The sequence below is a fragment of the Miniopterus natalensis genome, chromosome 7 (assembly GCF_054644295.1).
Source record: "Miniopterus natalensis isolate mMinNat1 chromosome 7, mMinNat1.hap1, whole genome shotgun sequence".
NCBI lineage: Eukaryota > Metazoa > Chordata > Mammalia > Chiroptera > Miniopteridae > Miniopterus > Miniopterus natalensis.
The window spans coordinates 25,512,706-25,537,944 of record NC_142087.1 but is presented as its reverse complement, the minus strand read 5'-3'; the positions used below and the strand labels follow the sequence as shown (position 1 = coordinate 25,537,944).

At 43.3% G+C, this 25,239-nt stretch overlaps 1 protein-coding gene and 1 pseudogene across 2 annotated transcripts; one reads left to right on the top strand and one right to left on the bottom strand.

The window, feature by feature from the left end:
* The first annotated feature begins 3,258 nt into the window (after positions 1-3,258).
* LOC148092727 (bromodomain-containing protein 7 pseudogene) lies at positions 3,259-4,494 on the top strand (annotated as a pseudogene).
* Positions 4,495-5,881: 1,387 nt separating this feature from the next.
* SNRPB2 (small nuclear ribonucleoprotein polypeptide B2) lies at positions 5,882-13,799 on the bottom strand. Of its 2 annotated transcripts, none has more exons than XM_016212018.2 (7): positions 13,698-13,799; positions 11,783-11,872; positions 11,218-11,390; positions 9,396-9,536; positions 8,532-8,582; positions 6,797-6,885; positions 5,882-6,328 (listed from the first exon to the last, which is right to left on the bottom strand). In XM_016212018.2, exons 2-7 carry the CDS (start codon positions 11,844-11,846, stop codon positions 6,169-6,171), a joined length of 678 nt encoding a protein of 225 aa, XP_016067504.1. In that variant the 5' UTR covers positions 11,847-11,872; positions 13,698-13,799; the 3' UTR covers positions 5,882-6,168. The 2 variants fall into 2 exon arrangements, with proteins under 2 accessions (XP_016067504.1, XP_016067503.1); XM_016212017.2 differs by lacking the exon at positions 13,698-13,799 and adding an exon at positions 12,927-13,418.
* Between the last annotated feature and the right edge of the window lie 11,440 nt (positions 13,800-25,239).

Here is a 25,239-nt window from a genome sequence, read left to right as displayed (position 1 = left end):
CCCACAGATTCGCTTTCTAGGAAAGACATACAGTAGGCTGCTATTTTTTATAGAGTGTGTGTGGCCCGCATCTCTCTCATAAAGTGTCCTGCCTCGTGGTCTCTGGAATAGAGGTGCCTGTCAGGATGCCCCTGCCCACTGGGTAGACGATGAGGTTTCAGAGCAGTGCCTCTCCCTCCCACCCCCCAAATGCAGTCACCTCACAAATGAGGGCCGAGCATTCAACTTACAAAATAATTTCGTGCAAAATAATTTTCCAAGGGGGAAACTGGTAACGCAAAATATAATTTAAAAAATTGATTGATTGGTGTGTGTGTGTGTGTGTGTATGTAATAAAGTTTTTTCGTTTTGTTCATGTGTGGGCAAGGGGGGGCTGTTATTTTCGGGGGAGGGTCTTTTATACAGCTGGCCCTGTTTTGGAATCTTGTTTAATTCCATATTTTCATTGTAGTGAGGTAACTGAGGCCCGGCAAAGGCCAGAACGGCCTTCTTAACCCCCCAGTCTAAAGGTTGCCCAGCAGGATTGTGGTTCGGGGCTGTTTCCATTCATCGGCTGTCAGATTAGAACTGGGATTTTAGGTCCTTTATCGGCAGATTCACTTTAAGAAAAGAATGAATTAGAAATCAGAACGCCAGTGCATTTTCCTTCCCATAATCCAGGGATCTAAGAGGATCTCTGGAAAAAGTAAAGTATTAAATCTTCTTAATCCTGATGGGGCAGCTGTTTTGCAGACTGCTATAGTCTGGAGCCAGCCCTCAACACACGAGAGTTCAAAGACAATTGCCACTTCAGAGGCACTTTCAGAAGTGGGGACTGCGGTCTGATTGGCACCGCGTGCCCAGGCTCCCCAGGGCAGAGGGGCGCGTTGGGGAAGGCCACACTCACGCCCTCACGGCTCAGCGGACACAAGCCGTGATGGGCCATTAGGTGAAGAGACAGAGAGACGTCAAGCCTTCCGGGTGCTTCGTGGGCAGGCCTGGGATGTCCTGGCGTCCTGGAGAGGGCAGAGACGGGGTGCAGACTAGAGGCCTCTTTGTAAAATTTGGCCCGCAAATAGCAATGGTTCAACTTGCAATGGTTCAGCAAGCAGTTGTGCCTGGCAGCCGTGCTCCAGACGCTGCCAGCCTGGGGGGCCAGAGAATGGCTCTGCCCGGAGCTTGCTCACTGCCTTCCTCTGCATTTTTAGGTGTGTTCCCTGAGCCTTTAATCCCCCATAAGACATTTTTTTCCTTCTGTTCCTAAATTAGCATCTCCCTCTGGAGTCCTTAAAATGGAGACTGTGGCTCCCTTAGGGTCTAAAGATAGGCTTGGGCAAGTGGATGGGATGGAAGCAGCCCCGTTTCAGAAGCTACAAGGCTCTGAGTGATCTGGCCTCTCTGCCCTCTGAAGTCACCCTGTCACTGTCTCCCTCACTTGCTCTGTGCCCGCCATACCAGCTGCTCTCTGTCTTTTGAAATTGCTGAGCTCATTTCCACTTCAGACCCTCTGAGCTTATTGCCTGGGATGCTCTACCCCCAGATAGTGGCATTCAGGTCTCTGGCCAAGAGGTCTCCACAGACAGACCAGTTTACCAGGGCACTTCCTGCATTCGTCAAACCCGATCTATCCATCAGGTGACCAAGGTAAGCTGTCCTATCACATTTATCACTGTGACATGCCTTGTTTATTTACACTACAATCAAAGCTCTGTGACATGGAGACCTTGTCTGTCTTGTCCATCACTCTATAATTAGCACTCAGAAAAATATTTAGTACTCATAGATAAATGTGCATTGAATAAATGCATGATTCCCCTGAAATAGTATGTTTAGGTATGGACATGCACATGTCCTTTTTTTCTCTTTTCTGGTGAAAGTCCCTAGGTTTTATCATATTCAAAAAGAGGCCCATTCTCCCAAAATTAATACCCACTGCCTAAATTATTAGGGCAGAGACTCAGGGGTCTTGCCACCAAAGCATGGTCCTCAGATGAGCAACTTTGGCATCACTTTATAGGAATAAAGTCTGTCTTACCTCGCCCCATACCTCCTACGTCTGAATCTACACTCCTACAAGGTGTGCAAAGGGTTCATGTGAACATTAAGGTTTGAGAGTTATTGCTGGAGGGAAAATCGAATCAAGTAAAATGTTTTAGCCACAACTCCAGGTTCTTCACTAGGTCTTCACTGGATACATTTTTCAGAGACAAAATGCTTTATTAATTACCCAAATGGAGAACACTCTCAGCTTGAAAGTTTAAAATGGGGAAGTGAGCCTCTCAGGAATTTCCATTTTTACACTATCTTCTATTAATACTGCCTTTGAAAAACACAATTTGAAATAATGATCTAATCATTATAACATGCCTGTGAGGTAGAAATCTTCTTTGCTAGTTCTTTCTTAACCTTGATGCACAATGGAATCACCGAGGAGCTTAAAAAATATTGATGACTGGGTTTCAACCCCAGAGACTGGGATTGAACTGGTATGGAGCATAGATTAGAAGATGTTTGAAAATGCTTCCCAGGTGGCTCTAATAGGCAGCCAAAGTTGAAAGTTAAATTCGAAGTTGAGAACCACTGTATTAGATGAATAGCAGTATCCCCTCCCTCCAACTCCTAGCAACCCCCACCCCACAGGTGGGTAAGGGAGGTCGGAAGAGCCCAGTCTGATCGAGTCTCCTTCAAAGAGTAGTCAGCTCCTTTTTCCTTCCCCTTGCTCCGTCTCGAGGCCTTGCTTTCTAAAGTTTGAGTACATGCAGGGAGATCTGAGCAGGGAGTAAATGCACTGAGGTTAAGGGGACTGGGGGAAAGTTACAAATGGGGGGGCTAGAATAAAAGTGTCCAGGTGTGTATAGATCATCTCTGTAAGATTAAGATCATGAGGGAGGGGCTCTGGCTAGGTAGGGGTGGGGGGCTGTCCCTGGATCCTGCTTGGGCCCTCCGCTCTCCTGGCCTTGACCCCTCCGCTCTCCTGGCCTTGACCCCAAGAGGTGCTGCACCGCCTGGACCTGGCTCGAGGGGCAAGCACCAGGGTTCTGGTCGGACATGGGCAAGAAGCACCAGCAGAACAGGTCACACAAATGCCCACCTCTATGAGGAACACGTGGAGAAGCCCCCCTCAGAGTGGGAGGCAATGAAGTCACCGAGCTCCCCACCTGCAGCTCGGGCACCACTCCAGCCTCCTAAGGATGGGAGGATCATGACAACAGGACAGACCGTGGACAAAGTGAAAGGAAGGCGAGGAGCAGGCTCCAGGGAAGGAGGGAGAAAATACAGATGGGTGATGGTGGGGGGAGCCAGGAGGGGCCCTGTGGAGACAGAGATGGAAAAAGCCACCAGTGCCAGCCCCGCAGGGTTAGGCTCCCTCCCCAGAAGCCAGGCAGCTCTGTAGCCAAATGAGCAGCAGTGCAGACACCGGCTCAAGAAGCTTTGAATCGGCCCAGGAGGCAGGTGCAGAGAAAAGGCCCAGTGCTTTCTTTCCTTCCCTGTGACTGTTATTGCTCCCAGCCATGTCATGATCATTAAACACTCAAAAGATTTTAGTCCCATGAAGGAAAGATCAAGAACAATGACTCCCAGGCCACAGAGCTGAGGGTAACTTCAGACCTATGCTGCTGGTGCTGATTTAGGGCGAACCACAGACCCCTTGCTATAAAGCCGCAAAGAAGCCATCGCACCCATGAGTGAAAATTCTTCCCCGGGGAGAATCCAGGGCCTGGAGCAGAGCGCAGACTTCAGGGCAGACCTGCAGAAGAGTGGAGAGCAGAGACCCAACAGACCCCTCACAGAGAGGGGAGGTGGCAGCCCGAGAGGGAAGGCTCGGGCAAGATGGAAGCACAGGCCTTGGAGTCCCAGCAAGGAGTAAAGAAAGCCAAAGACACACTTGAAGATAAAGTTAAGGGCAATAATTTAGAAGGAGCAGGAGTGGATTGACGACTGCATCATTAGGGGATCTGGAGGGCAGCTGACCTGGCGGCTTGTTAATAGTCAGCATGACTTTGAAGGAGAACCAGGTGGAACAATGCTGGGACTTGACCCTGTGGATCCTGTTATGACCACTGGGCATGACCCTGGGAAGGCTTCAGTCTGGAGTGAGTTCTCTGCAGGGCTTCAGAGACTAAAGAACAAAGTAAGTCGGGTGCTGACTCGAATTAGGGGCCCTACAGTTATTAGGCCCCACACTGGCCCCATGTTTGCCAGTATCAGCAAGGACAGATTATCTGACCCCTTCGCCGCATGGGAAGGACTCCGATCTCCCCACCCAACGACTTCAGCATCCAGGAACTTTTGGCCACACGCCAAGGTTATCTGTATGTCATGGCAGATAGTCTACTGGATGTTTCAACAAAAGGATATTCTAGAACCCTGCAAGAGTTGGAGGCGCCATCACCTGAAGGTGAAGGCCTAGGGGGTGGAAATGCCCATTGGCTTCTGAACGCCACACACGCTGACCACGTGGCCTGGCTCCTCGCTGTGCCGGTTCTTGAAGACTACTGGTCACTTCCTCAGTGAGATGCACTTCTGTGCAGGGGACACAGGTCATGTTGGGAGGGGGTCTGGTGCTCAGCCACTTGCCCTGGGCATCCTGGAGCTCACTGGGCAATCTGGTTTTCTTGTTTCCTCTGACCAGCTTCAGTCAAACACATTAGCTGGAGCGCCCGTTTGCGGCTGCCTCCAGTGCTGTGAGCCCCCTTACTACTGGGGTCCAGCCTCCCTGCTGTAATCTCTATTTTTTTTTTTGGCTATGTCCTTTTTCTAGTAATTAATTCAGTTAAATTTTACAGAAGTATATAACTTGACAACTAGGTTAAACATGTTATTCCTAAGTCAGGCTCTGAATGTGGCAAAGTTTTAGGAATAAAAATTATTTTCCTTTTTACTCCACATGCATGCACAAGAGTGAAGGGATGATCTACGTAAGTATAAAAGTCTTTCCATCAGTATACAATAAAAATTCTAAGTGATAAGGAAGTTTTGTTCAAGGAAATATTAAAACAGGAATATGAAAAAATGATACATGTCACTTTAGCCCTGGGCGGTGTGGCTCAGTTGGAGTGTCGCCCTGTACACTGAAAAGGTTTTGGATTCGACCCCTGGTCGGGGCATGTACGGGAGGCAGCTGATCTGTATTTCTCTCTCATACTGTTTCTCTTTCCCCCTCTCCCTTCCTCTAAAACCAATAAAAATGTATCCCCAGGTGAGGATTAAAAATAAATATTTAAAAAATGCACTACCCATGCCCAAAACTGTCCACATCTATAAAGATACCCATGGTTTTACCGGCAGAGGCCTGAATCAATGGCCTTAGATATAAGTCAAATGCTAAAGAAAATAAGCTTTGAAAATATTTGAACACTGGTGTTTAAGAATTACAAAAACGTAGCAAGATCAGGATTGGCAATCTTTTGTAAGTCAGCCTATTTTTCTCAAAAAAGATTGTAGACTGTAAAATCTTTCCCTCGGAGGTCCTTCAATAAGGAGCTTCAATACTGACCACGTAGGTAATTCCTTAAAACAACCCTGCTTCGAGAGGGTAAGGGCATAAAATGTGAAGATTAGAGACAGAATTTTTTAAAGTACAGTTACTCCTAAATGGCCTTTATTCAATTAAACACTGAACAAAAAGATTTGTGAAATACCTACAACTAGCAAAATACTATGCATTTATTTGAAGATATGAAGCTCCTGCCCAGGTCTCATTTTCTTTTAACATCCAGGACAATCATTTTTACCACTAATATAAGGCTTAGTTTAAAAAAAAAAAGTGGACTGAGAGCTCATATGCATACAAAATAACGTTCCAGAAAATCTAATCAGGGCTTGATCTAATTCTCCTTTGCTTTTGTTAAAATGGTTCACTGTTTCTCTTTAGCTTCTCCAAAATAATACCAGAAAAGCATCCTATTACAGTTTTATTTACCTTAACATGCGCTCTAGACTAGCGTAAGTATTTGATAGACAGAGGGCCAATAAATGAAGTATTATGTAAAAATACATGTAAAAGTTTATTGTACAAAATTAAGCCCTTACATTTCATAGTTTACTAGTAGGTAATTTTTAGAAATCTACACAAAAATTCTACTTTCACTTCTTCCCATCCCCAACTATTAAAATGGCCTGACCAATTGTTATGAAAACAAACACGATAAATAACACCAAGTCCTTTAAAGACAACTATCCCAAATGTTATTTCTTGGCATAGGTGATCTTCATGGCATGGGATGGTGTGATCTTAAATCCTTGTAAAGCATCTCTGGCAGCTCCAGCCTGTCCATCATTTTCAAATTCAACAAATGCAATATCATGCCTTCCAGGTACCAAACGTACTTCCTTGAAACCAGGGAACCTATGAAGAAAAACAATTTACATATATGTAAATAATTTTTTAATATGTAAATACATAAATGTCTATTCAGTGTTTAACTTTATTAAGCAACTTCCTGAAAAGCATCATATCCTACCAAGAATCCTGAGTAGCATAAAAGAACCTAAAATATAATTAATACCATTATAACTAAAATATAATTAACACCATGAAAGAATTGCAGGAATAATTATATTCTTATCACTATATCAAAGCTTTGTTTTCTGTTTTACTCATCAACTAGAATTAATAATTCAAACATCAGAGATAATTCAGCTTTTTATTTGCTAAATCTGCAGACTGACTTCGATTCATGGTTGATCACAGACCAAATCAACGGACCTATAAGAAATTATTGATGTGTGATACACAAATGGATTCAACAATGCAAGTGATATTTGTCCTGTCAGGAGGCTCTTGGAACACAGACTTTTTAATAATAAAACTTACTGATTAAACAGCATGGATAACATCATCTCATTAGTCTCTTCTGGTAAATTATTAAGGAATAAAATATAGTTTGGAGGGTAATCAGGGACCTGTTAAAAAGAAAAAAGGCAAAGTTAGCTTATAAGTATAAAAAATATGTAAACCATTTGGTTCTTACATAAAATCTAAACTTGAGAGCTACATTGTAGTTTATTGGGGCTTATGAAACCTCACTGCCTCAAACTTTGAAGCTGACAACCAGCCACACCAGAGGAATATATACGAACCTATAGTAACTAAGCAAAGCAGACGTGCAAGTCACTTAACACAAATCTGGCAAATCGTAAATCTTATCAGTTTTCAAGTATTTAACCATATTTAAAACAATATTTGAGTTTTAAGCATCTGCAAGTCAGTCATAATAGGAGGATTCTGTCATCTGGATTACATAACTGAAAGATCCTAACAAAACTAGAGAAGGCAGCAATGTCACCATCCTCCAGCTGGTCACCCAAGTAATAACACTGCTATTCAATTCTCTGCATTACTGTTTACTACCTCCCAGCATTTAAGAAAATTCAGACCCACCAGTTGGTGACTTCTAATGTTTTCTGAAAGTAAATGATTTATACATGGCACCTAGTTACACACAAGTAAGTAGAAACAAGCACTGTTACTAGACATTAAACTATTTGATACTCTACCCTGAGGGAATAAGGAACTCCTGTATATAAGAAAAGGCTTCTCTGTCTTCAGGCTAATTTTATGGGTGGGAGAGATGAAGTGTAAAGAATAACTTAAGCGAAAAACTTAACGCTTAGAGAATTCAGTGCTGGCATTTGTACAGTGGACTATGATTGTTAAAAGAGTTCAAAGAAGAAAAGTAGGTAATATAAGAAAATACAAGTAACTTAAAATCAGAGCAGCAAAACCTCAGTGATGTAAGGTATTCTCTAAATTAAAGATACATTAAAGACTGACAGCTGTCAGAGGGGAGGTGGATGGGACAGGATGAAAGAAGGTGAAGGAAGTAGCCAAAGAACATACATGCACAGCCCATGGACACAGACAACAGTGTGGTGAGAGCCAGAGGGAGGGGAGGGTGGGGTCTGGATGGAGGGGGGCAAAGGGGGGGGGATGAGGGACATCCATAATGTCAAAATAAAAATAAAATACAATTAAAAAAATATATATATATATCGTCAGACCCTAGCAACCTAGGAGGCAAAAAGGAAACCGTGAGTACATAATTGAGGCTTCCTCTCTGAGGCCTTTAGCAAGATCTGGAGAAGAGTTTGTAAGACATCTACATAAGGAGACTTGAATATACCTGTGCTGAGGAAGAAAGAACAAGGGTAAGTGGAAAGCAACTCTGTGTGAGCCTGTTAGAAAAGCTGGTTTAGTACTTCAGCCAAGTGGAATAGAAACGAGCCCACTGCATGGCCAGTTTCCTCAAGCCATGTGTCTGAGAAGCCCTAGGCTTCCCTCAGCTCCTGGTCCTCACAGTTTACAATCTGTCCTTCCAATTCCCTCAGTGATTCATTAGGCAAAGTGAGGAATAAAGTCAGGTTTGGTTTGCTCCCTCCTAAAGGGAATTAAAATGTTCTGAGCTTCTACATTAAAGTGCTATATAATTTAATGTTATAGCTTACAGATGGAATTATTTTCAGTTTCTAGAGACATGCAGGTTGTTGTATGCTGTTGCTATTGCTTCATATAAAGTTTTATTTTAAAGCACCACAGGAAAAAATATTACCTGAGGATTTGGCGCTGCATTTCCTTGGGTGTTAGCTGAATTTGGTGTTCCCTAAACAAGAAAGAGAAAGTTAAAATTTCCAATCCCTCTAAAAAAGGCAGCACATTTATAATCACTACATAAAAATAACATTAATTTAAACAGGTTTTTTATTCCATTTAATTTTACTTTAAGAAATTACATTTTAGCTGACTCAAACATTCATGTATTTAGCTTGTCAAGTATTTTTGAAAGGTCTAGCCTTAAATTTTGGAGACTATGTCAAATAATTTAATCTCGATGCCTCAAAATTATGAAGAAATATACAAGAGAAAAACCAGGGGGCAGTTTTTCTTACATTATTACTTTTAGCAATTAGACAAAAGTCAAGCATTATACTTAGTGAAACTGATTTCTAATCACCTTTAATCTAAAAGTAGTAACTACTTTTGGATGATAATTTCACTTTTACTTGGTGTTATAAACTAAAATTTGAATTCCTGAATTGTTCTAAGAAAGCAGCTGTGAGTGGAGTACTCATGGTTAATGATAGTATCTACAGTACTATCTATAGGCAGCAGAATTTGAGAAATAAGCCAACAGATACTAATATATTCTGTGAACGATGAGCTAAATGTCATACAAATTTAAATAAAACTGTCACATATAAATCTGCATATATAAAACCTTATCTTTTAATTTGTTGTTTAAACATAAATATTCGAACTTTGGAACTCAACCAGTCCAGCTTCTTAGAAGTCCACCTTTTAAACACATGTACACACATGTGCACATATGCGCCTCAAAGATCATCCCTCAAATGAAAGACAGGCATCCCTATCAAATTCCTGACACCAGAAAGTAAAGAGCTTTTGCCACTCTTACCAGGCCAGGCTTCTTATTAGCAGTCAGCGCTGCCTGCTCCACAGTTTTGGCTTTCTTCTTTTCTTTCTTCTTTTCTTTGTCAGCAAAGGTGCCACGCATTTTAGATATTATATCAGAATCTGTTTTTGCATACTGGATTCGCTGTTTTAATTATTTGAAAACAAGTTACTTTTCATTACGCTCCAGGTTGTTTACACTCGTCATTGGCATTTCAAATTCCATTATCCAAATACACTACAAGATAATTTTAAACCCACCCCTAAGGAAACCTGTCAAATACAGTGAGTGCCCAATGCAAATAAATTGTGGCCTATGATTCACGACTTATACAAAGTTAGATTCAACTGTGCTTATTAGAAGAAAAACCATAGATTTTCATAAAAGCAGGACTGTGAAGTATCTGTACCACTACTTCTCTCCATTTAATAAAAGAATAGAGAAAACTGCATTGGAAAGTTGCCTATCTCTTAGCAGGGACTTTCAGTAGAAGGGTCAAATGTGTCAATTAGCTGTGAAATGTGTCATGTGGAATTTGTTACTTCCAAAGTTAAGGCACCAAAGACTTTCTTTTCAATCTCATCTATTATTCTTAAAATAACTAATAGTGGCATCAACCTGAACTTAAAATGCTCTGAAAAGAAACAAAAGGGTGGCATCATAACTTGTGCAACCAGGCCACCTGCTCATTCTTCCTGGGCCACAACCAGCAGAAACATATGCACAGTAAGACAACAGGTCAGGCATGAAAAACACGGGTCAAGGACAGCATGTCATATACTAGAACGTGCATTCCAATTACTGGGAGCACCTGTGAAAATGCAGATTCCAATGCAGTCTGGGTAATACTACTGGTATGGGTGCCACACTTTGAGTAGTATTTAGGCCCTGGCAAAGCTTAAAATACCTATTATCTGGTCCTGACAGACATTTTGCTGACCTATGAATTAGACCAACAAATATCCAATCCACTTACATTTTATTGGTGGTGAAACTGAACACAGGCACAGAACTAGTTAATGGCAGAAGCAGAATGAGGACCTGGAAATGCTAGGCCTTGGCTCTTTCCCCAACATCCCTTCCCATCACAGCCCAGTTCCAGAAGAAAACCACTTTGGAATCCATACCCAAGGTACTATGTACTCCCCCACAAGTAGAACCCCTTGCTTTAAACTCCGTCTCCATCCCGATCCAATCCTCTACCATCTCTGATTTATATCAAGGGCCTCCTACATGAGTTCCCTACTTTCTTGCCCTCCCACAATTCAATCTTTATTCAGCAGCTAAATATAAATCTCATTACATCCCTCCTGAGCTTAAAACTTTCCATGCATATCTTTCATTTTCATTTATTAATAAACCCATGAATTTAAGTCTATGAATTTTCCTTAGATCATTGCTTTATCTAGACTGAACAGTTTCTCAAATGCAGTATTTTACTATGGTGTTTTTTGAAACTTTCTAAATCTAACAGAGTAGATTTTTCTCTTTGACCCATGGTTTTTATAAGTATATGAATGGAGGTTTTCTTTTACTCTTCTAATTATTAATTTCTAGTTCTTTTGAAATATGAATATTGCTTATCCTGCCATAATTTTAAAAAATATTCTACATCTCAATCTATTTTGCTTTTGCCCCTATGAACTGTCATAAATTAAGAAGTAAATTATAAACTCTACCACTGTTTCTATAAAAATAAATAAAACAAACCCAAACTCCCTCTAACACATATTTAAAAGCAGAAAGCAATAGCTATAAAGTATATATTTACAAATCTACTATACCATTAATAGAGATTAAAGCCAAAATACTAAGATCAACTTACCATTGGTTTACCATAAAATGGAAATCCCTGTAACTGTCTCAAGGCATTCGTGGATGAGCCCAATTCTTTAAATATAACAAAAGCTTGGCCCCTCATCTTCATGGTCTTTAAAGCTACGATATCTACCACATGTCCAAACTGAGAAAACAGGGCATATAGGGATCTCTTCAATTCTGTGTAAAATTAGAGGGGAAACAACTTATTTGTGAATGTAACAATAACAAAGTTCTTCATAAAATGTCACTGAATTAAGTGCCCCCCACTATTCACTTATTCATTTATGCAAAGTTACACATTTTAATAACAACATTATACTATTTCCACTTGCTTTCTGATTTAAAAAGTTATTTCAACCCAGTTTATCTATGAGTGAAAACAGGTTCAACACATTTTTCAGCCCTTACTTATTTTTAAGCCTTAAAGTCCTTACCCTGATAGGGATAAACCAGTACTTCAGGCACTGAGAAAGCTAACTAAATGAAAAGTTTTGAAGCAGCACAGTTTTTAAGATGGTAGTAATTAAACACATTTTGGTTGTGAACAAATCTTTTTAAAGAGCACTTACCTTCTTTTTTAATTTTGTCATTCATATTGTTGATATAAATTGTATGGTTTGGTCTGATATCCATCTTTTGTGTTAAACTGTTCAAACAGCCTAAAGAGACAGTAAGTATTCTGTTATAAACAGGGAAGATTAATTCATACTCTAGTGTGACATTAGGACACATCACAAGTGTCATTAACATTTCAGTTCTCTTTCAATCCCAAATGTCAGAAAACAGCAGTCTGGCAGCAGTATTTAAAGCCTCTCCAATTCTCGCTAGCCCTCTTTTTAAATTTTTTTATTTTATTTTTATTTTTTATTTACTTATTTTTTTAAATATATCTTTATTGATTTCAGAGAGAGGAAAGAAGGAGAGAGAGATAGAAACATCAATGATGAGAGAGTCATTGATCAAGCCCGCAACCTGGGCATGTGCCCTGACCCGGAATCGAACCCCGATCGCCTGGATCCGAGGTGCTCAACTGCTGAGCCACGCCCGGCTGGGCTAGACCTCTTTTTTTAAACAAAAAGGGAACAAGACTTGATGGAGGCACGAGTACCTAGCCAGGTTTTTAACATTCCTTCATTCAACAAATTTATTTTTGTACTTATCTTTCACTTATAACAAGTGATACTGTTTTTCCACCTGCCTAATAAAATGACTTTTCTTTTTAAATTACTTAAAAGATGAGATTTGAAGAAAAATGAAAAAGAAACTAGCAAATGTACATCTACTAAAATTCATTCAGATAGAACATGAATGAAGTTTGCCAAGAACCACTCCATGTGTACACCTGCAAAGCACTTTCACACCTGTTACTTAACTTATACCTGCCATCACTTAACTGTCCTAACTCCAAAGGTATCTCTAGCCTACTGGAGGAACAGAGCTCAGAGAGGGCAGTGCTGCATCGCAGCGAAGAGCTCAGGTTCTAGTACCGGCCTGATCTCAGTTCAAACCGAGTCTATGCTTCTTACTAGCTGCTTGACTGGGGGCAAGTTCCTTAATTTCTCAGGCCCACATCTGTAAAATAGGGGTGGGTGGGGGTGGTAACAGCATTTACCCAGTAGAACTCAGAAGACTAAATGAGATATAAGTTCTCGCACAGTTCTTAACTAGGCAGTAAGTACTTAAACTAGTTGTTATGAAAGGTTAGGGACTTGCCTACGGTCTCGCAGCTAGTTGGCAGCAGGCCTGGGAATTCTGCCCGTGTCTTCTGTTCTCTTGCACGCTTCTTTCACGCCCACCTCTGTATTTCACTTTTTTTACACTGCTTTGAGTTGCACATTCTGACCTCGCTTTATTTCCTAGGATGTCCCACCTATTCTTTAACGTCACAAATATATAACTTCGTCCACTGTATGTGAGCAGCACAGGATGAGTGACAAGGAGAGGGCCTAAGCACAGGGGCTGCACCTGTGGGGGCAATACGTGAAAAGCAATGCTTCCCAGAGACTTGCCGCCCCTAATCCGACACCTGGAGGGCTCGGGTCAAACTGAAGGCGGAGAGGTCAGAGGTTTGCCGGTGGCCTGGCCTTCAGCGGGGGCACCGGAGAAGCCTCCCAGCCCATGAGGGCGCCTCCGAAGGTGCAGGAGAGCTCAGAGCGGGCGGTAAACGCACACAAGCCAAGGGGCTTTCATCAGCCTTCACTTCGTAGGCGGGAGCCTCCCTCCTCTCCAGACACAAGGACACTCGCCCAAGGCAGCAGCCACGACATCCCGGACCCAGAACGCTCGGCTCAGAGCGGTGCCTTAAATTCGGGCCTCGCCAGCCCGGCAGCCTCCGTTCTCCGCCGCCCGCGAGCCCCGGGCCGGACGCCTCCCGGCCCCGCCACGCGCCCCGTCCGCTCGCGGCTCCTCCGGGGAGCGCCGGGCCGAACGGCCGCCTGCAGCCGGGGGAAGCGGACCAGCGACGAAAACCGCGCTCCCACTGACCTGAGGCCGGCGCGCCGTCCCGTCAGCACCAGAAGCCGGAAGCGGGGCGCGAAACCGGAAGGAGCGGCCCCAGGAGCCTCAATCGAGCGCGGAGCCGTCGAGAAGCCGAGCACCGAATCGGTCGATGCCCAGCGGCGGCGCCTGGGACTCCCTCGGCGCATGCGCACCCCGGCGGGCCGTGAGAAAAGGTGGGAAGAGGGCGGGGGGAGGAAGGGGCGCGGCGCGTGGGAGCCCCGCGGGCTGGGACGAGTCTGGGGGCCGGGCCGCCGGAGGGTAGCGGAGGGCAGTGATTCGTTCCCCTCCCCGGCGCAGGTACCGGCCGCCTCTCCGAACCCTGCAGTTTCGCAGGCGCCCGGTTTCGCCTCTGGCTGGGCTCCGGCTGCGCGCGTTTCGCGTCGCGTTCAGGGGGCGCTCCGCCAGGGCCCGGGACTCCGGGGGAGCCGTCCAACGCCCCACGGGCTTGCATCCGGGGGGGCTCGGTCTGGGCCCCACAGCCGAGGGAGTCGGCGTCCCGGCCTCGCGCGGGGCCTGCGAGCGCCCCTCAGGTGTGGGCCTGGACGCGCGGACAGCCACCCATTTCCTACCCCCACCTGCCAGCTCCCCCCTGGGTGCCCGGACTGCTGTCGGGTCCTACAGGCGGTGGTGTTTAGGCGCAGCCCCGAGGGGGAGTCCCGAGCGCGCGCCCAGCCATCAGTTCACCCAGGACACGGGGCGCATCCTCGCAGGGGGTGTGCCGAGCCCCGGGGCATCTATTCTCCTTCCCCCTTGCTCAGCTCTGGAGCCCCAGCTTTCTCATGTAAATTAGGGGTCCTAATAGTACCTTCCTTCTAGAGTTATTGTGAGGATCAAGTGCGCTCCGTGTGAAGCGATTAGACACAAAGTAAATGGTTCATAAATGTTATTTCTAAGTGCTGGCTGTGACACGGACATGTGGGTGAAGGGGCCAGCTAGGTTGGTCTTATAAGATACGGATTTTTATTTTGAAAGATCTCCTGAAGTTGCAACATCTTGAAATAATGTAAGCCTCCTGAGGGTGGGGGTTTTTGTCCGCTTTGTTTACTCCAGTGCCCTCAGTAACCAGAAAAGTGGCTGATAAATATGTATTGAAGGAATGAATGAGTGAAGCTTCTTGGGAAAATTAGACAACACTAAACAAATGTGATGTCTTAGGAAGATGCACATAAGTGTAGGAAATAATGTTAAAAAAATCACAGAAAAGCATTATTTTACTATACATATATAAATATTAGAAAAACATAACTTGTTCTGTCTCAGTTAAGGAATTATGAGTATCCTTAATATACTAAAAGAAATATAAACTAAATTAAAAATGTTCTTAATAGCAAAGGACAAGCTGCCCTGCCCATTAATGTGGACATCTGACCAGTTAATTCCGTTTGATGATAATGAGGATGGCTAAACTATTTTTCTGAACATAAGCTGTAACCTGACTATATTATGCAAGTCATTCTGGCCAAGAGCACATCATAACTATTAAGAAAGGATACGGTAGAAATTAAACCCTTATCAGATGTGTCGTTGGCAAATATTTTTTCCCATACAGTGGGCTCCCTTTTCATTTTATTGATGGTTTCTTTTGCTGTGCAGAAGTTTTATAGTTTGATGTAGTCCCATTTGTTGATTTTTTCCTTTGTTTCCCTTGCCCTAGGCAATGTGTTCGTGAAAATACTGCTAAGTGAGATGTCAGAGATTTTACTGCCTATGTTTTCTTCTAGGATTTTTATGGTTTCGTGACTTACATTTAAGTCTTTTATACATTTTGAGTTTATTGTGTATGGTTTAAGTTGGTGGTCTAGTTTCATTTTTTTGCATGTACCTGTCTAATTTTCCCAACCTCACTTATTTAAGACAATATCTTTACTCCATTGTATGCTCTTGCCTCCTTTGTCAAATATTAATTGATCATATTTGTGTGGGTCAATTTCTGGGGTCTCTGTTCTGTTCCATTGATCTATATGCCTGTTCTTGTGCCAGTACCAGGATGTTTTGATTACAGTGGCTCTGTAGTATAACTTGATGCCTGGTATTGTGATTCCTCCAACTCTGTTCATCTTTCTCAAGATACACCTCAACACAAGGAAGACAAACAATCCAGTTGAAAAGTGGGCCAAGGACCCGAATAGACACTTCTCCAAAGAGGACATACAGGTGGCCAATAGACACATGGAAAAATGCTCAACGTTGCTAATCATCAGAGAGATGCAAATTAAAACCACAATGAGGTATCACCTCACACCTGTCAGAATGGCTGCTATCAGTAAATCAACAAACAACAAGTGCTGGCAAGGGTGTGGAGAAAGGGGAGCCCTAGTGCACTGCTGGTGGGAATGCATACTGTGGAAAGCAGTATGGAGGTTCCTCAAAATAATTAAAAATGGAACTCCATTTCACCTAGTGGCCCACTTCTGGGAATATATCCTAAGAATCCCAAAATACCAAACAAAGAATATGTACCTCTATGTTCATAGCAGCACAATTCACAATAGCCAAGACCTGGAAACAGCCCAAGTGCCCATCAGTAGATGAATGGATAAAAAGCTGTGGGGCATTTATACCATGGAATACTATGCAGCTGTAAAAAAGGCGGACCTCTTACCCTTTGAGACAGCATGGAGGGACCTGGAAACTTATGCTGAGTGAAATAAGCCAGCTAGAGAAAGACAAATATCACATGATCTCACTTATAAGTGGAATTTAAAGAACAAAATAAACTGAGGAACAAAATAGGTCCAGAGGCATGGATACATGGAACAGAATGACAGACCTCAGTGGGGAGGTGGGGTGGGGGAAAGGGGACAGGACGAGATGAACCAAAGAACATATATGTAAATCTGCATAACCCACGGACACAGACAATAGCATTGGTAAGACCTGGGGTGGAGTGTGGGTGGAGAAAATGGGAGACATCTGTGATACTGTCAACAATAAAATAAATTTTTATTTTATTTTAAAAAAGAGAGAGGACAAGGTAGGACTTTGCAAAGACAGTCTACCTGGAAAGAAAAAAACCCCACAGGAAACACAGAGACTTAAAAACAGACTACACATATGGTTCTATTAACCACTAAAAAACACCTACTACACATTATACTGTGAGAAGGAACTCATCTAATGTAGCAATGATCTACATGCTATTTCCCAGGTTTTTCTAAACAGAATCAGTGCATCTTCCTGTCCTTGGGCAGCTGGTCCAGGCTTTCCAATGGCCCGTTAATGGTCCTCAATGGTTTCCTCAAAGATTTTGAGAAACCAGTAATTGAAAGCAGGCCTGGGAAAGGAATGAAGGGGAGAGAGGAGCTCTTCTGGCCTTGTGAGATGCCTTGAATGCCCTGGTTATGTAACAATATTAAGAGCATTATAACATCTAAACTTTGGTCAGGTGGGCTGTAAAACAACCATCATTCCTTTATAATTAAATTCACCCCTTGAGGGTCAGATCAGGAATTGGATATTTCCAAAACTGACCTGTTCTTAAAAAGAAGAGAAAAACAAATGGATTTGCTGGGAGTTCTGCTCAGTCCCGTCTCTCATATTTCAGTTAGGCAACTTGATTTACTTGCCTGTGAAAGAGTTTTGTTGTTTATCGAACTAAACCCAGAAGCAGCACTATAACACTCTAGACCACTTTTACGCATCTATTGATGATGAAACTCGCTTATTTTAGAGGTAGCAGCAAAATTACTACAAATGGGTGGTAATAAAACTGTGTCAAGACATCTAAATTGCCATATAAGCATGATAACTGAGGCGGTTCTTAGGGACTCCAAACACATAGATTTTCCTACCTTATCTGCAGGTGTTTTATGTTTCTCATTAAATGTTTTCAGTATCTTGCTGCAGTAATTTTGAGACGGGGTCATGTTTAAGGGAAAACGCATCATAAAACTGTGTTGGATAAATTTTGGCTTATTTATGTCAGGTAGAGCCACAGAATATAGGACGATTTGTCTGTATTTTTCTTCCTCTCTCCAAGTGGTGATTTCATTAAGAAATTTATGTAGAGTAAAATTATTTCCACAGCAGTCATTAAACCAATCTAGGCATTACTGTCGAGCAGCACGTCAGGTTTGCCTTTTCCTAGCTGGTTGGGATTATGTTGGCGGAAACTTCCTGAGAAGCAACCCCAGCCCTTGATTTTCAGGGAGGAAATCATTTTGTGCAATTATTTCCTTTTCTTTTACTTCAGTCCTTCTGTATATTTTTTTAGGAATACTGTTTTAGGAGGAAAAAGAATAAAAGCCACTGTCACTTCTGATATGCCCTATTGTGTTAATGTTAATAGTGGGGTACCTTTCCATACACAAGAATGCTTCTCTCCCCCAAGCAGGTGGAATCTGAGATAGGCTGTGATAACGTGTGCATTCCATAAGGTTTGGAAGCAGTAGTTTGCCTTTGAAGACCTGATAACTAATCTAAAGATGTGGGGGAGGGGAGCACTTGGACGTCTTACTGTTCAATATTATGATATGGGTAAGCACGGTGTCCCTCTGACCTCCTTGAAGTCTACTAAAGTAATCACATATGACTGCCATTCTCTTCAAAACTGGAAAAATAAGATGCTAGTGGCATGAGGCCCACCTAACAAGCAGATAACATTATTAAGTATAGCAGATAAAATTATGCAGGTAAATTTTTAAGTGCAACAGGTTTTGCCTCTATGATTCAATGCTGTAAAATTTTTGGAGTCTTAAGCCCTGTGACAATTTGAAAATCCAGATTTAAAAAAGGAACCTTTTTTAAAATGCTGGCCCTCAATTATGCAATTTCAAGCATTATGTATCATTGAATTTATGGGCATATCCCAGATACCCTAATCCAGTGCTTCTCAAACAATGTGCACACAGATCACTTAGGGATTATGTTAAAATCAAATTTTGACTTGGTAGAGCTTGGGTAGGGCCTGAAGATCTGCATTCATAGCAAGCACCCAGGTGATACTGCTGCTACTGGTCCCCCACCATATTTTTGGTAACGAGACTCTAAGCATTTGGTGTTTAAGAATGCCTGTTGTACAATAGTTAGTTGTGGAGCCAAGAGCTCCTAGCAAATGCAGAATACTATCTTCTTATTGCAAACACAAATCCACTATTTCTTTCAAAACTTTATTTTAACTGCCTTCTACTGGGCATTTGGAAATCTTAAGTGAGAGTGAGAAAGTCTGGAGTTTTTGTTCCCTCTTGACAAGAGATTGCTCCGTTCTTTGTGAGGCCCTGGGTCACCCTCTAATTAGTGGTAGGCATTACAGCTGTGCACAGCTGTTCTGGTTCTGGTCTCCTGCCAGGCTCGAGGAGGGCTTGCACTTCTCCATGCCCTCTGAAAATTGGTGTGGTCAGGTGATGTGCTTTGGCCAATGAAGTGTGAGGATGTTAGCTAGGCATCACTTCCAGTGCACAATTTACCAAGTGCTCTTGTTCCTGTCTTTGTGATCGTGGAAATATGTTCCTAGATGGAGCCTCTGTCACTCTTAGGTCCCTGAGTGACTACAATGCTTAGGGAACACCTCTCCTACACACACACACACACACACACACACACACACACACACAACACACACACCAGTTCAAATTGGTTGTATAACATAAGCAGGAAATAATAAACTGAGATTTAGGGGGTATTTGTTAATGCATCATGGCCACCCTGACTTATACACTAATTGAAACCACCTCTGAGAAATAATTCTTAGAAAGTTCAAAAGAGTTTTACGTGAGCAGTTTCCCAATTTCAGATGGTTTTTTGAGTGCATAAGAGGTTATGTATCTGAGATGGCTCTTGCCTTTTAAAGGGAAAATCAATATGATCCATCTTTTGAGTGACCTTTATTGAGTAATTAAATCCCAGATTTATCGAGCACCTTTGTAAAATGACTGTACAAGACATTACCTTGAGGCCTAGCTGAGAGAATTCATGGTCGGGAGCGTTTCCACATACCTTCCGAGGAGGGTTCTGAATGGATAAAGAGATGTCACATTCACACTCTAATTTAGGGTGGTCAGCATCATCTTGCGACAAAAGATCAGGAGACATATAAAACATTTCAGGCAAGATTTAACATCACGAGACAGTTTAGATTTTTATCACAAAGAATTGGAAAGAAAAAAATGAAGCCTCTAGTTTGAAATGCAAATTGGTTTGGACAAGATAACCCTGAAAGTCATTTCTGTCTAGGGAATCCAAAACAGTTACGGAGATGAGGCTGGTCCTTCCCATTCTGTTCTGTTGAAGGTGGATGTGGGTCAGTTCAACTATCGTAAATTTCTCTAATACCCACTGGCGGAAATATCATTACATGGGTTAATGAGTTTATTAAAAAGAATGGTGAAAGTAAGAAATAGTGCTTATCTCTCATTGATATTGAGTAGGCTTCCTATAATCACAGTCTTTTTCTCAGTTTTAATAGGAAGCTACTTTCTGACACTTAATGTTACTAAATTACTTCAGCTCCTGAAAGATGTTAATATAACTTGTAATACATTTTGTCATTTCAGTAGAAGGTGCTGAATAAAACCGGTCAGTTTAGAAGCCTGAAAGAAATTAGTCCGAAGTCATTTCCTTGTGACTGATATTGCAAACGTCAGATTCCATTACAAGCGGCCAAGGCTGGAGGAGCTCATCCCTTGTTCATTTAATACAGGGTACCCCAGAAGTGTCCGTGTCAGCACTAAGCTTGAAATAGCTTAGACCTATCCTAAGACTCTGGGGCACTCCTGTCTTTACTGAACACCCACGGCACAGCAGGGCCTGCGCTAGGCGCTGAAGACACCACAGGAAGCAGCCCGGGCAGGCTGCCGCTCCCTGGAGTGCTCACTGAGAAGCAGGTGCTCGTGCATAGCCGCTGTGGAGGTGTCCCCATTGCCACTGCTGCAGAGCAGACTACCCCAAAGCTTAATGGTTGAAAGCAGCGACTGTTTCATTATGCCCCGCGGACTTCGAGGGTCAGGAATCCAGCCAGACTGTGGCTGGGTAACCTCACTCAGTGGGACTCAGCTGGCGGATGGGGTGGTTTCGAGAGGATCCAAACAGCTGCACTCACACGTTTGGTGGTTAGGCGCGGCCGAAAGACTGACCTCGCAGGGGACTATCAGCTGGAACATCAAGCACTGTGTTTCCAGCCTGATGGTCTCTGGATGGTTGGATTTTTTACATAGGGGGCCAGGTTCCCCAGAACAAGCATCCCGAGAAAATTAGGTGGAAGTTTCATATCCGTTTTGGGTCCAGCCTGGAAAGCCACACAACAAAACTCTTAGCAGCTTCTCTTTGGTTACAGGTTAGTCATAGGCCAGCCTAGACTCAAGGGGAAGGAAGCTGGATTCCATTTTCTTGGCGTGGGAATAGCAAATTCACACTGTAGGGAGTGAAGGTAAAGGACATAGTATTATGGCCATCTTTTTATTTTTTTATGGTCAAAACATTTATATTTAGAATTAGCAAGCTGGACTCCGTTTGGATGATCCCAATTTTGCCGGCAACATCCAAAACATCACACATAGTCAGGCACCAGTTGAGCAGATGCCATCTTCTCTCCACCAGGCCGAATCGAGGTGTTGACCTTGGCCACATCCATGTCATAGAGCTGCTTCAGAGCCTGTGTGAGCTGATGCTTTCTGGCCTTGACATCCACGATGAACGTGACGTGCTATTGTTTCCTGTCTTCTTCATGGCTGACTTGGTGGTTGGGGGAACTGGCATCGTGTTCAAGCTTGTTTCTCCTGGGGGTGCTCTTTCAAGGATATTTAAACTGCCTGTGGAGTTGCAGTGTCTTGGGTCGTCGGTGAAACGTGGATCTTCTTTACAACCCTCTTTGAAAATGGAATCTTCCGGAGAAAGAAAGAAAAAGAAAGAGAGAGAGAGAGAGAGAGAGAGAAGAAAAAGAAAGAAAGAAAGAAAAGAAAAGAAAAGAAAGAAAGAAAGAAAGAAAGAAAGAAAGAAAGAAAGAAAGAAAGAAAGAAAGAAAGAAAGAAACCGAGGTGGAGAGGAACGCTTTTTAAATGCCTACAAGAAATGAGAGGTTTACTTTAATATTTTAAAATTTGAAGTGAGAAATAGATTTTGTGCAATCCATTTCCTCACTGTGAGCAGCTGACGACAGAATACAAATCATGTTTTCAACCTCCCCCCTAATTTCAAAGCACATTTGGCTCTGGTTCTAAATGTCTGGAGTCAGAGCTAATGCAAGATGTAAGAGGACAATTTAAAACGTAAAGGATGGCGCTAATTCTCTGAAGCATTCAGTGAGCTGATCCCTGCACCTTGTGTTTCTGACATAATCATGACTCTCCTCAAGGTGTTAGCAATTTAGGTAATTGTGGATAATAAAATATTAGCTCAGTGTTGCGTATGCGCAAATGTGCACACCCACCCACACAGTTTTCTTCACCTGCAAACATCTCCCCGTTTAAAGGCCCAGCTGAAGTCCCATTTCACTCCTTTTCTCAGCACCAGTGCTCCGTCATCTGTCCCCTCTCTGTTCAGGGACTGAGTCTACTTTTGTCTTTAACAGTTCATACCCAACATTCAACAGACATTAAGAGAACATTTAGTCCCAGCAGGGCGATGAGGTTGGTCTGAGCATCCTCCTGAATACCAAAAAGCTTCGATTCCCGGTCAGGGCACATACCTAGGTTTCAGGTTCGATCCATAGTCGGGGCACATCTGGGAAACAACCGATCCGTGTTTCTCTCTCTTCCTTACTCTCTCTGAAATTCATAAAAACATATAGGGTGAATATGAGAAAAATAGAACATTTACCATTGGTCCCAAACACTTCAGTACTTCACTGTGGCCTGTTAGTGTTATATGTAAATTTCTTATCTTCCCAGGTTTAGTGTGAGCCCTTTGAGTGCCACATACTTTGTGTATCATTTCATTTTGGGCATTACATCTTTCCAGGTTGACAGAGTCCTGTAGCTTGCTCTTGGCACCAGGCATCAGGACCCAGAGGAGTCTATACTACCCACCTTATTAAATGTTCCCACTACGGAAAAAAACCAAACTTACTCCAAATCTTTCAGTTTTAAAAGAAGAGTGTAACACTCATTCCCAAATAGCTAAAACGACAGATAGACAGTAGCAAATGTGGAATAATTCCCACCCGCTCATACATTGCGGGTGGGAATGTAAAGTTGTGCAACCATTTCGGAAGAATGTTTAAGCGTACCTGCTAAAGCTGAACAAAGCATATTTTATGACCCAGTAATTCTACTCCGAGTTATATACTCAACAGAAATCTAAACAAAACAACAAGCATGTTTTGTTTAGAGCACTGTTCATAATAGCCCCGAACTGGAAACTGCCTGTCAGTATAATGTATAGAGACGGAACAAGGCGTGTATTCACACGATGGAATATTATGTGGCAACAGAAATTGACAAACTACTGCTACATGCGGCAACATGGATAAATGTCACAAATGCAATGTTGAGTCAAAGAAGCCAAGCACAAAATAGGCCTTACTGTTTGGCTTCATTTATAGAAATTTCAAAAACAGGCAAACTAATCATCCTAGTAGACACAGACAACGCTATGGTTATTACCAGAGGGAAAGGGGGGCAGGGAGTGGGTATAAAAGGGTCAAGGGGTGAAAAATGTGGTAATGGAAGGAGATTTGACTCTGGGTAGTGAACACACAAATATACAGGTGATGCAACGTAGCATTGTACACTTGAAGCCTATATAATTTCATTAACCAGTGTCACTCAATAAGTTTAATTTAAAAAAATAAATCAGGATAAAGGTTACCTGAGCTGGGAAGGGGATACTCTTGGAAGAGACATAATGAGGGCCTCTGAGATGCCAGGGATGTTGCGTTTCTTAACTGAACGCTGGTTACATGAGTACGATAGATTCAGTTTGTGAAACACAAACTGAGCTGTACACTTATTTTTGTGCATTTTTATCCGAGTATGTTACATATACTTCAATAAAAAGTGTACTATAAAACAAATACAGAAATGTGACGCTGTGGTTGGCATATGGCATGTAATCACCCACCCCAATGTCCCAGTGTGCTCCTGGGCACTGGCAAATGAAGGACTTACAAGGAAAGCTCCAAACTGGCTTGTAGCTCTAATATCCTGTAGTTCTACAATTCTATTAAAAGCCCATTGGGAAAAGGCTAGAAGAAAAATCCTCTGACTTTAGGTCACAATAGGAAATTCCAGTTGCCAGAGAGGAGACCCCGGGGCCAGCCAGCCTGCTGTGCCCGAGCCGACTGTCCCTGTGCCCCAGGTGGTGGGGGGCAATGGGTTGTGGGGGGCAGAGCAGCCTTCCCCGAAGAGGTGCGAGGCCGGGAGGCCGCTCTGCGGCTGTGCTTCCCAGGTTCCTTCCCCGCCTTCTCTGCCATCGCTCTCTCTTCTCTCTTACCTGGCCAGCAGCTTTCCTCTGCTCTCAGGGCCGGGAGAAGCACCCTTTTTTCTCGTGGCATCTGTCTTAATTCTCCTTGGGGCTGCTGCTGGGAGCTCACCCGTTCTTTGTGTGATGTGTTCCCCACTCACCTAATAGCTGAACTTGCCCTGCTTACTTTTTCTGGCGGCACACAGCATTTTAAAATAAAACATTTAAAGCCCTCCCCCTCTCTGCCTTCCTCTCAACAGCATGCTTGCCAGCTTCAACGAGCTCCAGCTACACTTAGTGCTCGGAAGGAAACGAGCGAGGGGAGGAAACGAAGAGGCCATACCAATGGGCAGGAGGGTGGAGGCAGGAACTGCCGTGTGAGCGGCACCCCCTCCCATCCCTTGGTGATTAAGCGCCCTGCTCACACGTGGGGACAGGTCACAGAAAACGCGGAGGACACCGGCACGCTCTGCACTAGCTCCTGACCGAAAGGGGCCGCAGCATGTGGGCAAATGTATAGGCCATCGGCAGCGGGAGATCACAAGTTAATACTAATGCAGTGATGAAATGGAAACGACGCAGGACACAAAAGGGCCACGCGCCCCCGAGACAGTGTCAGTTGCATAAACAAAGCCTCGTGGAAGGCAGACAGGCTGAAATTAGAAACATGTTCAGTGCAGCTTGAGGCTGAGGCTGGCATGCAGTGGGCCGGCTCCGTGAGGCTGAAACAGGGAGACAGCGCAGAGTCGGCTCTGTTAGCTTCACCTGGGGGCTTTTCCTGTGGGGGAGGGACTGTTACCGAGGCAGGGAATAACTAACACGAAGCTCAGGAAACTTTTCAGCAAAGAGAAGTAGTGGAAGACTTAAGACAAAGATTGGGAAATCTCTCATTATACTTCAAGCATTATTGCACGAACTTGACCTTTCTCGCCTGCACCCTGCAGTGCACAGTCCAGGCCCAAGTCCTGCCTGTTTTGGGTCCAAGGCATTTACTGGGACAGGAGAGTGAGGAAAAGTCAAGAATATCAGTTGGTTCCTTCCACAGTCCATTCCCACCCCAGACGGTTCTAAAATAACCGAATCCAGCCATGAAAGAATGAACCAGATGTGATGGGACCTGGCTCATCCACTTCTAATTTCTGTGATTTTCTGGTCCACAAAGCAATTAGGTATAATTGAGTAAAACAACCTG